Here is a 21,952-nt window from a genome sequence, read left to right on the forward strand (position 1 = left end):
GAGTATGATCGAGGGGTCCTAGTCGCTGATCAGAGATGGAGGTCGTTCCATTCTTCCTGATCGTCGTATTCCTTCTACACCGGTCGACGCCAGCCGCGGACGTGGGAGATGGACCAGTGCTGGTAACTAATAAGATGCATCAAAGGTGTTGATTATATGCCGATCTCAAATTTTCTACCCCAAATTGCTTTATTGCTGTTCTTTGTACATGTTCACAGATCGAATAATCTTTGATCTCGCCAAACAACCTCTTCCTATTTCAATTTTGTTTTCCCTTTTCCTTAGGCAATCGTATTAATCTAAGATTGCAATCAAAACTAAAGAAAACCTTTGACTTCATGTTCTGTTTGCTTTAAAAACAAGAAGTTCTGAGATTTCTTGGATCTCTATTTGATCTGTGAATTGATTAGCAACTCTTTGGTTTTTTCAAGAAAGGTTTTTACTCAAGTTGCTACAATTAATTCATAGATGCAAACGGAGGAAGCATTTGATTGTGATGGTTTCGCTTCACCTTCCTTTAGAGGAGCAGCTGAACAACTTTGTAACAAATGAATAAGCCTTCTTGTCTCATCTAACCTTAAAAAGTGTACTAGCTTCCTACTTCCTTGAGTTAGGACATGGAGGCAGTGAGGATGGCAGCAATTATGAGTAAGAACATGGAGGCAGTGAGGATGAGCGAAAGGTATGCCTCACCTAGGTTTTGTTTGGAAAAGTGATTTTTTTTTAAAAAATAATTTTATTAAACATATTTAAAATCATTGGGGTAAGTGACAAGGTTTGCAAAGATGAAATGTGAGTTTTTTCAGGTTGTGTTGTTTCATTATTTGTCAGCATTTTGCAATCAATTGGTTTATAAGAATCTTTGAATTTTTGAAGCATATGTAATGAAGCATTATTTTAAGAACTAGGAGAAGCTGCTTTTATATAAATGTGAGTTTGTACAACTTCTGTGTTTCTTCCTTTGGCGATAAGAATTTATTGCTTGGAACTGCAGAATTCTCCTTTTTCTCTGCTTATGTTTGGAACTAATCTTGCTTTCTGAAAACCATTAGTGTTTGTATAATGGTGTTGTATCTGCCTCAAGGTTGGAATTGGTCTTGCTTCCTTCCTTTGAGAAATGGAAATGAAAATTCATATATAATTGAAGTAATTGTTTATGATTATTTTCTGTAATAACAGAGAATTCAATTGTGTTACTCTGCTGATTTTCCTTGCTTAAATGTTGGAAAACCAAAAGGACCATCATATGTGCCCCTTGAGGTTTTTGAGCTCATTCTACTTCACTTTTTTTAAATTTTTTTTGAAAGAACCTTTATTTTTATCCTGACAAATTTGGCAAACTATTCAGTTCTGCTCCTTAGTTTCACTGCAAAGATATACCAAATCACTGTCAACATTTCAACAAGCTTCCCTGGTGGAAAAGTCAAGGCTGAAGCCTTATGAATGAATAAGTGTCCTCAGTGAGGTATGTGTCGATCTTTAAGATTGGTTTTGTTGGTATGACATGTATGCTATTTTTTCATGCTTATCCTTGGATGATAGATAGGCTTTGAGATTTAATAATTATGATGCTCACCCACTCCTACATGCATGTAGCGTTAGCATTGCCACTGCTTTTACTCAAATAGAAGGCATAGTATTGCAACCTCCCCGGATATGGTTTTATGTTTTGTATTTATATTTTTACGTATTATTTGAGGTTATTTATGACAAAAGCAAATGCTGCAGCTCAGAGTTGGCAATGGAAAGGACTTTATTCCATCAAGGGGGAGATGGAATTTTAACCAAAAGGTGTTTTTTTTTTTTTTGCTTTCAATGAGTTTATTATTGTAGTTAAAATATATACCTCTTTCAGAAATTGATGGAGTCGTCTCAAATCACCCGTTGGGTTGTTGTTAATTTTTTAGCTCGACGTGATGTTTCAAGCCTCATATATGACATGTGCAAATGCACAAATATGAAGTGCATTGTATGTTTTGACATTACTTTTTTCCCATGGAGTTTTAAATGCAGAGACAATTATTTTTAACCAAATTTGTCATCCAAGGAATTATGACTTCTACATGTGCTCTAATGCTGGCATGATTGTAAGCTCTGTGCTTCAAAAGTTGTACTCTATTTAAAGCCTTTACATTTATAAATTTTTAGCATTCTTGGTCGGTGTGGATTTTATTTGGGTGCTTTCTTTTTTATAAGTACCTGCTTTGTGAATTACTAGGTATATTTTCAAAATTAAATTATCAATGTTTTTGACAGGAACTTGCTTTGTGGATTAAATTCTGCCATTTGTCTAAATAAATTCAATATTTCAAGTGCTATAAGTAATTCAAGTTTTTCTTATATTGGTGTTTGTAATTTCATAGGGTACAACCCGACCCACTCATTACCATGTGCTAACGGATGAGAATGGATTTATTACTGATTTCCTGCAGGAGCTTGTTCATTCCCTTTCTCATGTGTAAGTACTTGTTTATATATACATAACTAATATTTTAGTTCTCCAATGATTAATATTGTAATTGAGATATCCTATTCTATGTCCAAATGTACAAATATAAGAGGAGTACAACTGCGATATCTGTGGGTAAGTTGGGCAGTGCTCTTAAGTTTTTTCGTGATTTGTGCCATACCTTATAAATTGTTAGGACCCCTGTATTGAAAAATCTGGACTGTGGTTTCATTTGAAGGTTTGACTATTCTTTCCAAGTTAAACTTGTGAAAATTTTAGGTTAACTAAAGTCGATCCAATCCTACCAGACAAGATTAGTGACTGGTTCCAGTTTTAACCTGTTGAAGTGAATTGTCCAAGATTTTGAAACTTGTCTCCTTTGATCATAAATAACTTGCATGTTTTTACAAGATCTAATAAACATTTCTTTTATTTATATGATTGTTTTTACAAGATCTAATGATTTTTTTTCTATAATTGTAGATTATGCCTTGTCCATTGTTAGCACTTGCAATTTACTTGGAAGTTGTTTCGGTGTTGCCCTACATAAGGTCAACGACTGATGCAAAACATAAAGGTAAAACCTAAATTATCATACCTTTGCATATTCATAAATAAAATATGTTGTCTTTTAACATTTTAGCTTCTGTTGTGTTTTTTTATTTTTTTAACTCATGTAGTTCAATGAAATAATGGGTCAAGCTTCCGAATCCAAGTTCGGTCTGGAGAAGGACCATAGTGAGTACTTAACCAAATACCAAAGGTTTCATTGATTCAAATGAAACTTGAGGGACTAAATTTAAGTATTCAAACCTCTATCATGATCATGGATATTGGCTAAGTCTCAACTTATTAGGAGGTAAGAAATGACCCCTCTTTCTTCTTTAGAAATCTAGCACATCATATTAATATTTTTTTTCCTTCTTTTCATCCTGAAGGAAAGTAATCTCCAGGACGTTTAATTTCAGAAAAGGGATAAAGCTGGGTTTGCAAGCTAAGTCTATGAAGTTTTGTATGCAGAAAAAGGACCAGTATGTGAAGATTGTTGCACATCCTGATCACTTGATCTATTCAGAAACGGATAAGTTAATTTGCATGGTTGTGGTTTGATAAACTTAATTTTGTGGTTGTCATGAACTTATGGTCATGTTTGGATAACTTAGCTTGTAGTAATTGTAGAAGTTTATAAACTTAACTTAAGTGAATGTACATATATGTTGTACCAGTTTTTGGTTGAGACAAGATGTATAAAACGCAACTGAATGTATATATGTTGACAATGGTTTTGTGAATGGATATATGTTGTACAGGTTTGTGTGCAAAAAAATTATTTTATCTATTCGTGATGCATTTTCTAATCAACATAGACAACAATTTTTTAACCGTTGTGAAAAGTATGCAAAGACAATAGTTTAAAACTAAATTTGGAAGAAAGACAACAGTGTATTTGTTGTCAAAAGCATATCTACAATCAAAATTATTGCAAAACTGGCAATTACAACGGTTTTATATATTGCAGAACTGTTGTCATTGGTATTAAAAGACAACTCTTTAAATCCTTTGCATGACTGTTGTCTAATGAGATCAAAGACAACGGTTTTAAACCGTTGTCTTTTACCGCACATTTAACAACACTGCCAATTACAACGGTTTTAAAGAGCCTACGACAACGGTTTTTAACCGTTGTCTTTTAATATTTTTGTTGTAGTGTGGTCAAAACCCACTGATGGACCTAGACACCTCTGATTGGACCCATTTCAGCTCTAGTGGCATTCTGGAGTTGTAAAGACTCCAAATATGCTGACAAATTATTATTTAAATATCTATAGGTGCTGGAAAAAAATAATATAAAATCAGCCTCCGTTGGGCCTGATATGCTTGGATATTAAGCCCAACGTGGGCCTGATATCAGTGCATATCAGGCCCAACGTGGGCCTGATATGAGTATCATTTAATAAAGCCCAAAGTGGCCTTGGTATGGTATCATTTCTTATAAATTTATACTATCTCCCCCTTTCTATAAACTCAATATGTGCTACCATACTCCTTATGAACAAATAAAAAATAAAATAAAATTAGAAGGTGCTGCTACCATATGGTTTAAGTCTATAGCATGGTCATAAGTGGAATAAGTGGCAACTGGCACGGAGCCATACCTTCTAATCCATGGTGTATAAATTCTGTTTGAGACCATATATACCATCTCCCCACCAAGACCTTCACAGGGGACTTGATTTCATGTAAATCCAAGTATGGGAGGACCATCAGTGGGTTTTGGTCAAAACCCACTGATGTACCTAGACACCTCTGATTGGACCCATTCAATTCTAGTGGTATTATGGAGTTGCAAGGACTCCAAATATGCTGGCAAATCATTATTTAAATATCTATAGGTGCTGGGAAAAAACAAAATAAAATCAGCCTCCGTTGGGCCTGATATGCTTGGATATCAGGCCCAACGTGGGCCCGATATGAGTGCATATCAGGCCCAACGTGGGCTTGATATGAGACCATATCAGGCCCAAAGTGACCTTGGTATGGTATCCTTTCTTATAAATTTATACTATTTCCCCTTTCTATAAACTCAAAATGTACTACCATGCTCCTTATGAAAAAATAAAAAATAAAATAAAATTAGAAGGTGCTACCATATGGTTTAAGTCTATAGTATGGCCATAAGTGGAATTAGTGGCAACTGGCACGGAGCCATACCTTCTAATCCATGGTGTATAAATTATGTTTGACACCATATATACCATCTCCCCACCAATACCTTCACAGGGGACTTGATTTCATGTAAATCCAAGTAGGGGAGGGCCATCAGTGGATTTTGGTCAAAACCCATTGATGGACCTAGACACCTCTGATTGGACCCATTTTAGCTCTAGTGGTATTTTGGAGTTGCAAGGATTCTAAATCTGCTGTCAAATCATTATTTAAATATCTATAGGTGCTGGGAAAAAACAAAATAAAATTAGCCTCCGTTGGGCCTGATATGCTTGGATATCAGGCCCAACGTGGGCCTGATATGAGTGCATATCAGGCCCAACGTAGGCCTGATTTGAGACCATATCAGGCCCAAAGTGGCCTTGATATGGTATCCTTTCTTATAAATTTATACTATCTCCCCCTTTCTATAGACTCAAAATGTGCTACCATGCTACTTATGAAAAAAATAAAAAATAAAATAAAATTAGAAGGTGTTACCATATGGTTTAAGTCTATAGCATGACCATAAGTGGAATAAGTGGCAACTGGCAAGGAGCCATACCTTCTAATCCATGGTGTATAAATTATGTTTGACACCATATATACCATCTCCCCACCAAGACCTTCATAGGGGACTTGATTTCATGTAAATCCAAGTAGGGGAGGGTCATCAGTGGGTTTTGGTCAAAACCCACTGATGGACCTAGACACCTCTTATTGGACCCATTTTAGTTCTAGTGGTATTCTGGAGTTGCAAGGACTCCAAATCTGCTGGCAAATCATTATTTAAATATCTATAGGTGCTGGGAAAAAATAAAATAAAATCAGCCTCTGTTGGGCCTGATATGCTTGGATATCAGGCCCAACGTGGGCCTGATATGGTCTAAGACCATACCAGGCCCAAAGTGGCCTTGGTATGGTATCTTTTCTTATAAATTTATACTATCTCCCCCTTTCTATAAACTCAAAATGTGCTACCATACTCCTTATGAAAAAATAAAAAATAAAATAAAATTATAAGGTGCTACCATATGGTTTAAGTCTATAGCATGATCATAAGTGAAATAAGTGGCAACTGGCACGGAGCCATACCTTCTAATCCATGGTGTATAAATTATCTTTGACACCATATATACCATCTCCCCCACCAAGACCTTCATAGGGGACTTAATTTCATGTAAATCCAAGTAAGGGAGGGCCATCAGTGGGTTTTGGTCAAAACCCACTGATGGACCTAGATACCTCTGATTGGATCTATTTCAGTTCTAGTGGTATTATGGAGTTGCAAGGACTCCAAATATGCTGGTAAATCATTATTTAAATATCTATAGGTGCTGGGAAAAAATAAAATAAAATCAATCAGCCTCCGTTGGGCCTGATATGCTTGGATATCAGGCCCACCGTGGGCCTGATATGAGTGCCATATCAGGCCCAACGTGGGGCCTGATATTAAAGAGTATTATTTCAAAATAATAATAATTAATCTTACACATAAATCGAGTTGATTAAATTTAAAATAAAATAATGGGATATCAGGCCCAAGTTTTAGTCTGCAAAAGCGCACACTCTCCTGCTTCGGTCGTCATCTTCTTCTCGAAGCCATTCTACGCAGCTCCGGTCGAGGCGTGACTCTACCTTCACTGGCGTTCAAGAATCATTTTCGTACGTAGATCGGTTGCTCATTTAGTTATGCTTTCTATAACCGTTTAACCTAGGGTTTGTGTGGGTGTGTTAGAATAAGAGCGTAGTTGTTATTACGGGAACTAAGAGTTATTTTTTTGGGTGTCGTTATACAGTAGCTAGGTTCACAATGGCAACAAAAGAAGCCTTGACAAGTGTGAATGCTGATCGACCAAATTATCAAAGTTATGTCAACAGAGGAAGAACTAAAAGAATGAACTGGAAAAGTACCATTTTCCACTTCAGAAAGTTTATCTCTTCTGTTAACCCGACTGCAGAACAAGAACAGAAGATTCGAGGCACACCTTTTTCGTGGATCCTCGACCTCCCTGATAGTTCTTTTGTAAGAGCTCAGGTACAAAATATGTTTGATAACTGGGATCATGAGGAAAAAAACTTTATCTTTCATGGGAAGAAGCTCAATTTTACAAAGGTAGATGTGGGACTGATTCTTGGCCTACCCGACAATGGAGATATAGTTCGTCTCGATTTAAATGAGGCTTCAAGCGCACTGTACATGGAGTTTTTTTCGAGAATCAGATTGTTCTGCCAGACATTTAGAGAAACTGATTAGGAAGTCGAGATCAAATGACAAGTTGTACTGTCAGTTATATATCCTGTATTTTTTTACAACTGTTCTGTTTTGTGGGAGTAGCAGTGTTCTTAGAATACCTGTGCTCTCCCTAATTGACTGTGTAGATGATTTTGACAACCTAGCTAGGTTTAACTGGTGCAATGCAGTATACAGTTTCATGGCTCAACAATTAGACTCCATTGGATTGGAGCTTACATTAAGACCAAAACCACAGGTTGCTGATGCAACGCCCAAGGCCCTCCTTGCTCAAGGGATTTTCAAATATTTTAGCTGTAAGTCCGATTACATATATATCATGATATTTGTAAAGATTGTGAATTATTTTTATAATCATATTGTAGGTATGGGTGTGTGAGCACATCAGCATTATTGATCCAGACCATCCAGAAAAATTGCCAAGAATGCTACGGTGGAGGTGGCCTAACTATCATGTTGACACAGTAAAAAAAATGATAGACCATATAACTGCAGATAAAATTTTAGTAGATTTAATTCTGACAGAATCAGAGTTGGATTTACTACCAAACCGACCTCAGCCAACTGAGTATCTTGAGTTGGTTGGCCAAGGATCTTTACATCAAGCCGAAGAAGGTCTACTGCAGTGTGACGATACAGTAGATTGTATTTTGTGCAAGGAAAAGGATAACAAAATTGAGAGTTTAAAGCAAGAATTACATAAAGCTACTCAAAGTTTGGAGGAAGCTAATAAAAACCTGGCAACGGTGATAAAAGAAAAGGATAGTCTAGTAGCAGCAAAGGATATTGTGATTGCTGATATGGAATCTATGCTTAAAGAAAAGGATCAACAAATAAGTGAACTGCGTAAGGAACGGGATACGAGTGGCACCAAGGCTGACACTATAAATTCTGACGTGGATAATAGAATTTTAAATGTAAAAGACAAAATCATCGCCAATGCCGAAAATAAGATTAAAGAGCTCCAACAAGTCATACAAAGCATATCAGGGGAGCCAAGAGCATCAGAAGATATAGACCCTAATCTGCCTATAATTCCAACTAATTTTCGGGTAGGCCCCAAAAGAAAGAGAACCCAGAGAAGTTTGATATCCGAATGCACCAAAAAAAAGGCAAACAGCTTGTTCTTACTGTCGAACCAGATGCTCCTGCACCATCAAAGACAGAAAATACAAGTTCATCATAGCTAGAAACACAATGTCATGAGCTTAACAAGGTCAAAACCAAAATATTGAAGGTACGGTCGAGAGTAGGTAAGTTGTTATTTTATAATCCTTAATGACATAGTATTATTTTAATTATCTCAGCAAGCGAAGACATTTTTTAAAAAGAGTCAAGATGATGTGATAGCCGATGCATTATTGAAGCTCAGTCAGTTAAGGTAGCGTAGTTGCCAACCTAAATACTTAACCCACATGTCAACGAAGGATTAGTATTGGAGTTTAATGATATTTTTTATATTTTTAATTTATTAAATACCATTGACTGTATCCTTGTGTGTAGGGTGACGGTGCAACCAATATGGACAAATGATAATTTCTCTTTAGATATGCAATCTTTTATGACAATATTTGATTGGATGCAATATATCAATGGGGATTGCATAAATGTTTATTGAAATATTCTTGCTAATGAAGCCAAAAATTCTAACTCACCATACCACCCATCCATATTTTGTGGGGTTGGATTCCGAGTATGTCCCTTATCTCATTGTAAATTGTTTACAATATATATTGGATGCAGTCACCTAAATAGCTCTATTATTTGCATATGACTTGTTCGGAATGATGCACGTGGATGTATTGAAACAAACTGCAAAAACTGATGACGACAAGGACATTAGATATATTTTCTGTCCTCTACATAACCAAGATGATCATTGGCATCTATTGGTCATGGACCTGGATGAACGTCAAATAATTCATTATAACTCTCTTGGCACCACAGAAAATTACACTTCTGTTTTTAATCAAACTGTAAGTAACAAATTTCTTATATCCAATAATCATTGTTTATGTATTAATTACTATGGTTTGATATTTGTAGGTGTTGTTTTTTAAGGAGCTAAACTGGTCATACTATCACAGATGACATAAAGGTTTAGCACCATTTTCCGGGAGAGAGTATAAAACGATGCAAGTTATTGGCCACACACAAAGCAAATCGTAAGTATTTATGTATGTTCCATAATAATTTGATTTGGCTTTTTTATGATAGATTGTGCTTTTGTTTTGTAGGTTGGATTGTGCTTTTTTTATAATGCGCTATGCAGAGAGTTTGATGTTCCGAAGATCTACAGACTTTGTACAAGCTGATATGAGAGCTTATAGATTTAGACTTGGACATAAAATCATATCTGACAAAAACTTTAAACTATAGAAATAGTGAACAATTGTAATATAATATTCTTGTAATGATTTAATGTTTGTGTAAATTAAATTTATGGTGAATCAATTTATTGTAAATTAAATTCATGGTTAATCAATACCTTATTTATACCCCATTTCTAATAAGGTATTGCTCCGTGGCAGTTGGCACGGAACAGTGCACAGCTTTTCTTTTCAACCCTATAGAAGGTGACTTTTAAAATTGATCTTATTTTATTTTTTTGATCAGGCCCCTGTTAGAATGTTTGGAGTTTATATTAGGGGGAGATAGAATAATGCTTTATGATATGATACTCATATCAGGCCCACGTTGGGCCTGATATACAGTCATATCAGGCCCACGTTGGGCCTGATATCCAAGCATATCAGGCTCAACGGAGGCTGATTTTATTTTATTTTATCCAAGCACCTATAGATATTTAAATAATGATTTGCCAGCAGATTTGGAGTCCTTGCAACTCCATAATACCACTAGAATTGAAATGAGTCCAATCAGAGGTGTCCAGGTCCATCAGTGGGTTTTAACCAAAACCCACTGATGGCACTCCCCTACTTGGATTTACATGAAATCAAGTCCCTTGTGAAGGTCTTGGTGGGGAGATGGTATATATGGTGTCAAACATAATTTATACACCATGGATTAGAAGGTATGGCTCCGTGCCAGTTGCCACTTATTCCACATATGGTCATGCTAAAGACTTAAACCATATGGTAGCACCTTATAATTTTATTTTATTTTTTATTTTTTCATAAGGAGCATGGTAGCACATTTTGAGTTTATAGAAAGGGGGAAATAGTATAAATTTATAAGAAAGGATACCATACCAAGGCCACTTTCACTATGTGAAAATGAACAATAGACTTCGCCACTGTTTACTTCGTCAATCAGCAAGTGCGAAGTAATATATGATAATCAACTTCGATAATAAATTTGATGCAGTAAATACAATTTTATACTTCATAGGTTTAAAAATGTGGATCTCACTTCTAATTTTATCTAACTTTTTACTTCATACTATATATTCGGAGAAGTAATAGGTTATAAAATAAATTTTATATGGATAATTGATGAAGTAATAAGTTAAATGAATTAATATTAGTGTTATAGTTGGTTAAAAGTTGAATTGGTTTATTAATTATAAGGATTTTTCAATGAATTGGTTTTATAATTATAAGGATTTTTAATTCACTTTTATAATTATAAGGTTTATACCCTAAACCTAAATCTGCCCTTTTAATTTCTTCTCGCATTTTCTCCTCTTTGCTTTCTCCCCGACGCGCGACGGCCACTCGTCGAGGTTCCTCCCTGACGCGCGACAGCCCCTCGACACCAGCCTTCTCCTTCGTGCCTCTTTTCCCCCCGACGGCTATCTCCTCCTTCGGCGTTTCTCCCCAACGCGAACGACAGCTTCTTCTGCATTTTCTCCCTGACGCCGAGAGTCACCCGACACTAGGTTTCTTTCTTCTTGACCCCTTCTTTCCTATGTTGTGCCATTAATATTCTACTTATAGATATCTCCTCCATCTCTTGAGTAGTAGGTATGTTCTGATGAAAGGTTTCAGTTTTCTGTTAGTTCCTCTAGAATTGGTTCGTCTATTGCTAGAACATGGAGTCTGGATTGCTTCTGGATTTCTAATTAGACTGCACGGTGTAGTTTCCTTGTCATACCTGAAAACAACTACCATGTTAGAAACATTTATCTACAGAAACCCAAGAGCCAAATTGTGCAAAACTAAAGCCAACCATTAACACTTCAAATTGTTAGGAGACAAGAATATAAAACTAGTATGGTATTTGTTTTTTCTTCCCACCAAAAGAATATGAACTCCAAAATTTTTTTACAGCAGTACCCTAACAAAGATAACTTTTTTACATGATATATGACTAAACTAAGGATAGGTTACTAGGTATGTTGATAGATTTTCTCCAATTAATCCCGAGTAGCCTGCCAAAAAAGTTTTGATCATAGCACCTAATGCAAGAACAGTCACAACACTGTTTGAAGCTTGGTATCGATGGTAAATCTTCAACTTCAGAAAAAATCAGCAAAAGTAGAGATGGACACAATTTGATCTGCAACAGATAATCTATCATAGGTTTTAACTCGTAGGGCTTGAATCATTAGGAGAAGGAAATGAATTGCTGGAGAAAAAGGGGAAGAATCTGCACTTCTTGAGCAAGAAGGAAGATGAGTGAAGAAAAGAAAGGAACGTAATAGGATTGCAAAGGTAGGTGATAAACAAAAAAAGTTGATACGGAAGTGTACAAACAAATGAGAACATTAAGTATAAGTACAGCACATGTCAAATGCAATGTAGGTTGACCATTAGAGAAATATTATGCAATGTATGTTGACCATTTTATAGCTCTTTCTACAATGCAATTATGTATTTACAAATCTATATTATTATTTACAATGAAATTATGAAACTATTGATAACTCTTTTGTTAACCAACATATATTATAAACAACTTAATACCATTAGAGATTAATATATTAATTTTAATAAATTTTTCTTCATACCACACACCAACCTCTTTGGTCTATCTCTTCTTACTTGTATTAGATTTCACAAATTGAAGTTCCAATGATTTTACATTTTGAGTTGCATTTAGTATTTTTTAACTTTTATTTATTTACTTTAATATCTTCAGATTTTGACCTATTTGTTTGGGGATTTTGCTAGATTAAAATGAATAAATCCTGGATATACTCGGATAGAAGGTCCAAACAGTATGAGGAGGGTGTGGAACAGTTCATTAAAGATTGTTTACAGAATCCGAATATTGACCCCAATGACATTCATTGTCCTTGTTGCAAATGTATCAATCTTAAAAAAGGGTCGATTAAGTCCATTTCAGAGCATCTTTATTTCCATGGTTTTAGTCAAAACTATGTGAATTGGATTTGGCATGGTGAGCCTGCTAAAGATGATAAAGTAAAATGGAGTGACAACCAGGGGCCAATTAATAATGATTATGACAACTTTGAAACCGCTCACATGTGTGAAACAGTGTACGATAATTATACAGAAAATCCTGAAGCGTTTATGAAATTTTTAGAGGAATCAGAGAAGCCATTGTACAAAGGATGCGAACGTTACACAAAATTGAGTGCACTTGTTAAACTGTACAATACCAAAGCAAGGCATGGAATGAGTGATGCTCTATTTTCATATCTACTATTAGATTTTGGGGATATGCTACCAAATAATCACAATCTACCATCCTCAATGTATGATGTAAAAAAGACATTGAGTTGTTTAGCGCTGACTCATGAAAAGATTCATGCTTGTTCAAATGATTGCATTCTTTATAGAAAGCAATATGAAAACTGCGTAAGTTGCCCTAGATGTGGCTTGTCACGGTGGAAGCTAACCAAAAACAAGGTTGAGAAGAAAGGTGTTCCTGCTAAGGTGGTTTGGTATTTCCCTCCCATTCCAAGATTTAAGCGCATGTTTAAATCTTTAGAGACCTCGAGAAATTTAACATGGCATGCAGATTCTACAAGAGTTGTTGGTCAGTTACGTCATCCAGTTGATTCACCGTCATGGAAGTTGGTGGATCATATGTGGCCTGAATTTGAAAGTGAGCCAAGAAATCTTCGCCTAGCACTTGCAGCTGATGGCATTAATCCTCATAGCAACCTTAGCAGTTGGTACAGCTGTTGGCCAATCATGTTGGTCAACTATAATTTACCTCCAAATATGTGCATGAAGAGGAAATACATCATGCTAACTATGCTCATTTCAGGGCCTAAGCAGCCTGGAAATGATATTGATGTCTATCTGGAGGTGCTAATTGAAGATTTGCAACGATTGTGGGAAGGAGTTGATGGAGTCTATGATGCTTATCGAAGGCAGTTCTTCACTCTTAAAGTAGTCTTATTATGGACCATCAATGACTTTCCTGCCTATGGTAACCTTAGTGGATGTACTACACATGGTTATTATGCATGTCCAGTATGCGGAGAAGATACTTATGCAAGACACTTGGAAAATGGGAAGAAAATGTCATTTGCTGGCCATAGAAGATTCCTATCACGGTTTCATCCCTATCGTAGGCAAATGAAGGAGTTTAATGGCATGGAGGAACTTGAAGAAGCAGTTAGACCATTATCTGGGATTAAGTTGTTTGACAAACTTTCTGACATAAGGTGTGAGTTTAGAAAGAAGATAAGTGTGAGAGGGAAAATAAAGAAGGCAAAGGCTAATAAGTTGGAAGCCAATATAGAAGAAAAAGATTTAGGAGCAACAAATTTCAGAAAATGTTGGAAGAAGAAGTCAATCTTTTTTAATATTCCTTACTGGAAACACCTGCATGTAAGGCATTGTCTTGATGTTATGCACATTGAGAAAAATGTCTTTGAATCCCTCATTAATACTTTGATGAATGTTAAAGGAAAAACCAAGGATAATGTGGCAGCTAGATTGGACATGGTTGAGATGGGAATTAGGCCTGAATTAACACCTATAGTTGGGGAGAAGAGAACATATCTTCCTCTTGCTGCGTGCTCATTCACAAAAAAAGAAAAGTTGCAAGTGTGCAAGTCATTAAAGGATATAAAAGTTCCAGAAGGTTTCTCTTCGAACATGAATAATATTGTGTGCATGGATCAGTTGAAGTTGACTTGCTTGAAATCCCATGATTGTCATGTATTAATGCAGCATTTCTTGCCAATAGTCATACGTGATGCACTGCCAAAACATGTTAGATATGCCATCATAAGATTATGCTTCTTCTTCAAAGATATTTGTTGCAAAGTTATAGATGTAGCCAAGTTAGATAAGCTGCAATCTGACTTGGTTGTTACACTCTGCTTATTGGAGCAATATTTTCCCCCATCTTTCTTCGATATCATGCTTCACTTAACTGTCCATCTTGTTCGAGAAGTCTGATTATGTGGACCAATTTACTTCAGATGGATGTATCCATTTGAAAGAAGCATGAAGGTGCTTAAGAGTTATGTGGGCAGTCGAAAACATCCTGAAGGTTGCATTGTTCAGAGATATTTAGCAGAAGAAGCAATTGAGTTTTGTTCAGAATATCTTAATGGCGTTGATCCTATTGGAGTCCCTCAATCAATTCGAGACTCGAAAGCAAATATTTCTGGCTTGCAAGCATGCAACGCACCAATTGTAGTGCAACAAGTTGATCTGCAACAAGCACATTTGACTGTGCTAGAAAATATGGAAGAAGTATCTCCCTATATAATGTAAGTGTTTTGTATTATTTATGATTTTGCATATGTAATTTAGATTATCTAATGTCTAACACTAATTTATATATTAATACTTCTACAGTGAACATAAAACATTTTTGAAATCAATGTTTCCCAAAAAAGAGAAAGATGAAAGGTGGATACAAATGCTCACAACAAGAGGTTTATTGATTGGTTTCGTGCAAAGGTGGATACTAGATTCATTAAATTTTTACTATCATTTGAGCTGAACAACTTATATCTATTATTTTTAATCACCATATTCAAATTGAATACATGTTAGGTGGCTGCTGAAATTGACAGTTACAATGGTGGAACAACATCGACATTAACATGGTTGGCCCATGGACCGCGTGTGCAAATCCTTAAGTATAATAGTTATGTGATAAATGGTAATTTATACCAAACAAAGGCGCGGGATGATGACAGAGTTTGTCAAAACAGTGGGGTTTCTTTAGTTGCCAACACAATGCTTGTGTGTAGTGCTAAAGATAAGAATCCCTTGCTAGCTGATGTATCTTACTATGGAGTGATTGAAGAAATATGGGAATTAGACTATCATCAATTTCACGTTCCTCTTTTCAAGTGCGCGTGGGTTGCAAATGATAAAGGAATAATCAACAACGATGAATGTGGTTTCACCTTAGTTAATTTGAACAAACGAGGACACAAGAATGACGAATTTGTGCTTGCAAGTCAAGTCAACCAAGTCTTTTATATTAATGATCCATTAAAAAATGGGTGGTCAATTGTGCTCCCAGTTCCAAATAGATGTTATGAGGGAGATGATGATGATTGGAGCAGTATTCCATATTCTCGACCAATCGATGATGTTGATACTCATTGTATTCCTGCACATGAAAGATATTTTAGATCAGAAATTGAGGGTGTATGAGTCACAAAAAAGAAAAAATGATGTTTTGTATTTTTATCCAATGTTTATGTTTTGAACATGAAGGAATGCTGTATGCACTTTAAGTAATTATGTTATGCAATTCTATGTCATGTTTACGCTTGTGTTGTTATTTATTTATATGTGTTATTGTAATTCTTTATGTCATGTTTATGTTACTATTATTGTACAAATTTTAACATTGGTTACATTTATGTTATTATGCAGATAATACTCGATGGGCCGTAAAAAACAGGGAGTAGCAGTTGAGGAGATACATGGAGTAGCCGATGCTGAGCTACATGGAGTAGCCGATGCGGAGCTACATGGAGTTACTGATAGAGAAGAACGTTCTGTAGATGTGCAGAAGAATAAACGATGTCCTACATCAATGTGTAAACTCACTGCAGCTGCAAGATGGGGGAAAAAAGCAAAGATTGATTATGATGCCATGGGACGCCCATTATACAATGCAAATGGAAAGGCATTGCAATCTTACATTGGCTCTGTTGTTAGAACTATGGTGCCAATCAACATAAAGTCTTGGCCTACTGTTCCAGAAAATATAAAACAAAAAGTATGGAAAGAGATCTCGGTAAGATTAATATATAAATATAATCCCAAATGAAATTAGCTTTCCAACTCTATGTTGTCATTGCCATCATTAATTCATTCTTATCATATTAGTTGTATAATCATCTAGCTTGTATGTTGCTTTTTTCCTTATTCGTCTTCAACTTCTCTATTAATAGTACCAACTAATATTTTGTGTTGCAGAATGTGTTTGAATTAGCACCACAAAGCGAGGCTACTGTGATGAATTCAGCATCTCAAAAATGGAGAGATTTCAAAAACAAACTCACTAGCAGATTTGTTTGGCCAAATAAAGACAATCCTGAAAAATTGAGTTCTTCACCGAGTCAATATCAGATTTCAAAAGCAGTTTGGAAAGCATTTGTAGATGAGAGACTTCATCCATCATGGGAGGTACGTACTCATGGTGTTAGGGAAAGCATACGTAATGGTGTTAAGGATTGTAGCAACTTTTTTATAGTATAGTGTTGTTTGTTCTTTTGCATTTGCAAGTTCAAAATCCTGCATTTACTAATTGTGTAGTGTTATTTGTTGATTTGCATTTACAATTCTATGGAATATAATTTGTTTGCTTACAAATTGAGTTAATTATCGAAGTAAATCCAACCCAATAGATAATCAGATTAAAACACAAACAAATGTAGTTATGCCCTATGCCTACTCCTTACTTTGGTCATTGATATGCTTCAATAACTCTGATAGATATTCTCTTTCGCTAGAAACTTCCCAATAGTATCGAGTGATAGATATTCTCTTTCGCTAGAAACTTCCCAATAGTATCGAGTGTAGATATATATCTTGTAATTAAATTGATCCTATGAAAATGGGACTAAAAATATATATATCACCATCTGTTATCCCATATATTAATAACAAGGAATGAGAAGTAATTCACACTGACCCAATGAAACAAGTTAAAAGAAAATTACAAAGATTAAATTTGAAATTCCTTGAACCATCCTTCTGGAGAAGAAAAGAAATTAGAACTCAGAAACATAACATAGTTATAATGTGTTTTGCTAGCTACTTGACTACTAGTTATCCAAGGCTAACAGTATAAGTAATTACTAAGTAGCTATCGACAAACTCAAGATGAACTAAGTATTGTAAATGCAAACTTCAGAGACTCTAACAGTACTTCAGAGACTAATTATAAGTAATTATGTATAATTCACTACTTAGTAATTACTTACCTTCACACATATCGGCCACACTAGTAAGGCCGTAGGAATGCCTATAAGAAGCTAATTGGTATAAAAGCCAATTAGAAGGCTTGCCTTAATAGATAGGAATGCCTAGTAGTTTACTGATAGGGAAAGCTAATAGATAGGAATGCCTATAATTACTCTGAATGGAGGGCCCTAATCAGAGTAGTGATTAGGTTCGTAATGGTAGGGCCCTCCATTCTGATTGGCACTGCTTCACTACTAGTAGTTAGTAAGTAATTATCTTAGTATTGTGCTACCGGAAACCTAGTTGCCGAAGATAGTTATGAGATAGCTACCCAGTAATTAAGGCCTTGAAACATAACATAATTATCAAGGGCAGGGACATCTGGTGATCTTTGTTTGCAGCAAGTAAGTTTGCCTATTACTTCAGATTGCAGCAACATCTGCAAACAAACAGTAACCTGTAATGTTTGTTTGCTTACTTCGGTTCCTTAAAGTTTGTTTGCTTACTTCGGTACCTGTAAACAAACAGTATAGTATGTTTGTTTGAAATGTTTGTTTGCTTATAGTATATTATGTTTGTTTGCTTACAGTAATATTTGTTCATATGCATTTGTAATTTTTTGGAATATAGATTGTTTGCTTACAAGTATATATATATATATATATATATCTTTTGCATATGAATGTATCTTCTATGTAGGTTATTCATAAAAAGCAAAAAGAACGAACGATGCATTATAAATACCATCACAGGCTGTCTCGCAAGGGTTACATCGGGTTAGAGGCTGAATTGGTAAGCTTCGAAGCATTGTATTTGTCATTTTCAAGCAAGTATTTAATATTATGTAACTAATCATTTTTGGAATTATAGAGGGAGAAAAAATTAATTGCTGAAAATGAGGAAGTTGATAGATCAATACTTTGGCGTAAAGCTCGCGAGGACAAATCTGGTAACATAACAAATATGGAAATAGCAGAAGTCGCTGAAAAAATTGTAAATATTTTTTATCTAATTTTCATATTGTCTTGCTAAATAATATTGGAATTTTTGGATTGATATGTTACAATCTCATATTGTAGGATGACTTGTTGGAAAAGAAAGTCAAAGGAGAGTTCAAATCTTCTGGGATGAATGATGTGTTAACTACTGCCTTAGGAAATCCAGAACATTATGGACGGGTTAGAGGCATGGGAGGATGTGTAAAACCCCAACTCTACTTTAAAACTGCAAGAAAGAAAAGGGAATCAGTACCAAAGGATTCGATCGATAACTTCAAAGAGCAATCAGAGGAGAATAAGAGCTTGAAGGCTGAAGTAGAGAAATTAAAGACTCAACTTGCTCAGGTCATTGATAATCAAACTTGTGAGGTTGTGATATCAAACAAGTCCTCAAACATGAACGACCAAAATGGAGAGATGATGTGGAGGTTTATGAATGTGGCACTTCAAACTTGGAGGTTCTATAATTCTTAATTTTATGTCAAAGTTATTTTTCTTTCAAATTCAGATATTTATATACAATTTCATGTTCTTAAAGGGGAAAAAATGTAACTTGGCTGTCAAGCAACGTGAAAATGTGGTGGCATATGGTACAATACTATCAGAAGGAGGCCCAAATATACTGATTCATCATGTTCCACTTGGGGAAGGGAATTTCAAGGTATCTATTGATGTTGTCTTAGATGAAGAAGCAGAGCTTCCAATCCCAATTCGGTCTGGACCAACAATCGTCAATGATGCTGTTGGAACAATTGTTGCTTGGCCTAAAGAGTTGGTAATTTTACCAACAAAGAAGGTACTTTCAATTTTCTTGAAAAGTTGGTATTGGAAAAAATCTTAATCATTTGAATACTCATTTGAATATTTTAACATATTGCAGAAGAATGTACAACATCAATCATTTGCTCCTTCGGATCTTCATGGTGATCAGGACAAGTACAAGGAAATTGAGAAAACTTTACCGATGGCATGCAAGTATATCTACTCGTATGTTATCAGATTGATGCCTAAAGATGAGAGCATACACATAGAATTTGATGAAGCTATGTTTGAGCGTCCTAAAAGTGTATGGTTTCTAAGAGAAGATATCTTACGCTTTATGGAGATGAAAGAGATAGGTTCCAGACACATTTTGGTTTACATGGGGTATGTTATGTGTTAAATACAATATTTGTTCACATGCTTTGCTTTGTTCTCAATATTTGTTCATATGTTTTTGCTTTGGTCTACATGGGGTATATTTAGATTTTTCATTACTTTGCCATTACCTTGCAATTAATACCTTGCAGTTACCTTTACAAATACATGAAGAAAGAAAATAGAGCTGAGTATGTGTCATTTGTGGATCCTGGTCACATACCTATATGCGGTGTGGGTGAAGAAGGTAGTAAATTATCACAACATATTGCTGCTCAGTTGGGAGCATCGAACAGGGATAGTATATGCTTCATCCCATATAACACTGGGTAAGATTTTAATTATTTATTTTTTCCTACTACATGCTAGTCAATGCTATATTTTTTTTGTGCAGGTACCATTGGATCTTGACTATAATTAATGAAGACAAGAATATGATATATTTATTGGACTCTTTGAGTAACAGGAACCGAGATCATGCTTGGCAAACTATTGTGACGAAGTAAGCCGTAACTTATGCTAATTTTGAATGCATTCAATTCATTATAGGTTGAAAAACTAATTTTCTATTTTTACATTGTAGTGGAGTCAAGATATACAATGCATCAAGGGGTATTTCAAAAGGACCAGGTTTTAAACAATTGACAGTATGTATTGTGACTATGTATTTAGACATCAATTAATAATTCTTATTATTTGGATTGTGACTTCTTGCATGACATTTTCAATTTCATTAGGGTAATATTAAACAAAATGGTGGTGTTGAATGTGGATATTGTGTGATGCGGTACATGAAAGAGATAGTCTTAGATGAATATCCACAATTGGAGAGAAAGGTGAATTTCTTCTTTATGAAATATTTTCTTTATAAAATATTAAGTTATTTTTCATTGATCCTCAAATTTTTGTTAATGATTCAGTTTGCAGCATCAAAAAACAAACAGTATTACAATCAATCTCAGTATGATGAAGTCAGAAGTGAATGGAGCGAATTTGTCTATTTCTATGTGGGTGCCTAAGTGTAGGCTATGATATAAAGTTTAGATTGTATTTAGAGATTTATGGATACAAAAGTTTTTGGGTTATGCTTAAACATTTCTTTTATGAATATACTTTTGAATTGTATTTGACAGATATTTGTGATATATTTGTTCAATTTTGGTGATGAAAATTATTGTGTTATAGCAAAATATTATGATATACACTTTTGTCAATTAAATTTGTATTGTAGTAAAATATAGTCAACTACTTCAATACTATAAATAAAAATGATGAAGTAATACAATACATAAGACTTCGGTATATTTAAATATTGTCGTAGTTAAAGAAATTATTTACTTTGTCACTGATTAAAATTGTTGAAGTCGTTCGTATGTATTACTGCGGTAACGTAAATTGTTGAAGTGTAGTAAAATATGCTTTCCTACTTCCATACTATGATGAAGTATTTCAATAACAATTACTTCGATCAAGTTAAAATATGTAGAAGTAATATTAACTATTTACTACACCATAATATAAACAATTGTGAAGTCATGACTTCTTTAAACTTCGTTAGACAATGTTACTTCTGTAGTAATATATCATCAACTACTTCGGTAATTTTACTGGCCTTGATGAAGTAATAAGGGTTTTTTACTTCGAAACTGGTCCGATTTTGAATCGATTTTGAACCGGTGATAGACTTCGGTAATCATGTGCCGAAGTAAAAAAATAAACCTTTTACTTCACGTGCGTCTACTTCGGTAAATATCTACCTATTACTTCGGATAATATCCGAAGTCTATTATCGATTTTCACATAGTGTTTGGGCCTGATATGGTCTTATATCAGTCCCATGTTGGGCCTGATATGCACTCATATCAGGCCCACGTTGGGCCTGATATCCAAGCATATCAGGCCCAACGGAGGATGATTTTATTTTATTTTTCTCCAGCACCTATAGATATTTAAATAATGATTTGCCAGCAGATTTGGAGTCCTTGCAACTCCAGAATACCACTAGAACTGAAATGGGTCCAATCAGAGGTGTCTAGGTCCATCAGTGGATTTTGACCAAAACCCACTGATGGCCCTCCCCTACTTGGATTTACATGAAATCAAGTCCCCTGTGAAGGTATTGGTGGGGAGATGATATATA

At 35.1% G+C, this 21,952-nt stretch overlaps 1 protein-coding gene across 1 annotated transcript; it reads left to right on the forward strand.

The window, feature by feature from the left end:
* The first annotated feature begins 617 nt into the window (after positions 1-617).
* On the forward strand, positions 618-15,913 carry LOC122011026. Its single transcript, XM_042567475.1, has 4 exons — positions 618-682; positions 13,117-14,577; positions 14,719-14,995; positions 15,302-15,913. Exons 1-4 carry the CDS (start codon positions 618-620, stop codon positions 15,911-15,913), a joined length of 2,415 nt encoding a protein of 804 aa, XP_042423409.1.
* The last annotated feature ends 6,039 nt before the right edge of the window (positions 15,914-21,952 follow it).

This window comes from Zingiber officinale, chromosome 8A (assembly GCF_018446385.1).
Source record: "Zingiber officinale cultivar Zhangliang chromosome 8A, Zo_v1.1, whole genome shotgun sequence".
NCBI lineage: Eukaryota > Viridiplantae > Streptophyta > Magnoliopsida > Zingiberales > Zingiberaceae > Zingiber > Zingiber officinale.

Excerpts from the sequence above, each read along its gene's own strand:
- LOC122011026 (XM_042567475.1), top strand. The coding sequence starts at position 618 with ATGGAGGCAGTGAGGATGGCAGCAATTATGAGTAAGAACATGGAGGCA. Across the intron at positions 683-13,116 it reads GCAGTGAGGATGAGCGAAAG|AAAGCAATATGAAAACTGCG; the intron begins GTATGCCTCACC and ends CATTCTTTATAG. Across the intron at positions 14,996-15,301 it reads TGCTAGAAAATATGGAAGAA|GTGGCTGCTGAAATTGACAG; the intron begins GTATCTCCCTAT and ends AATACATGTTAG.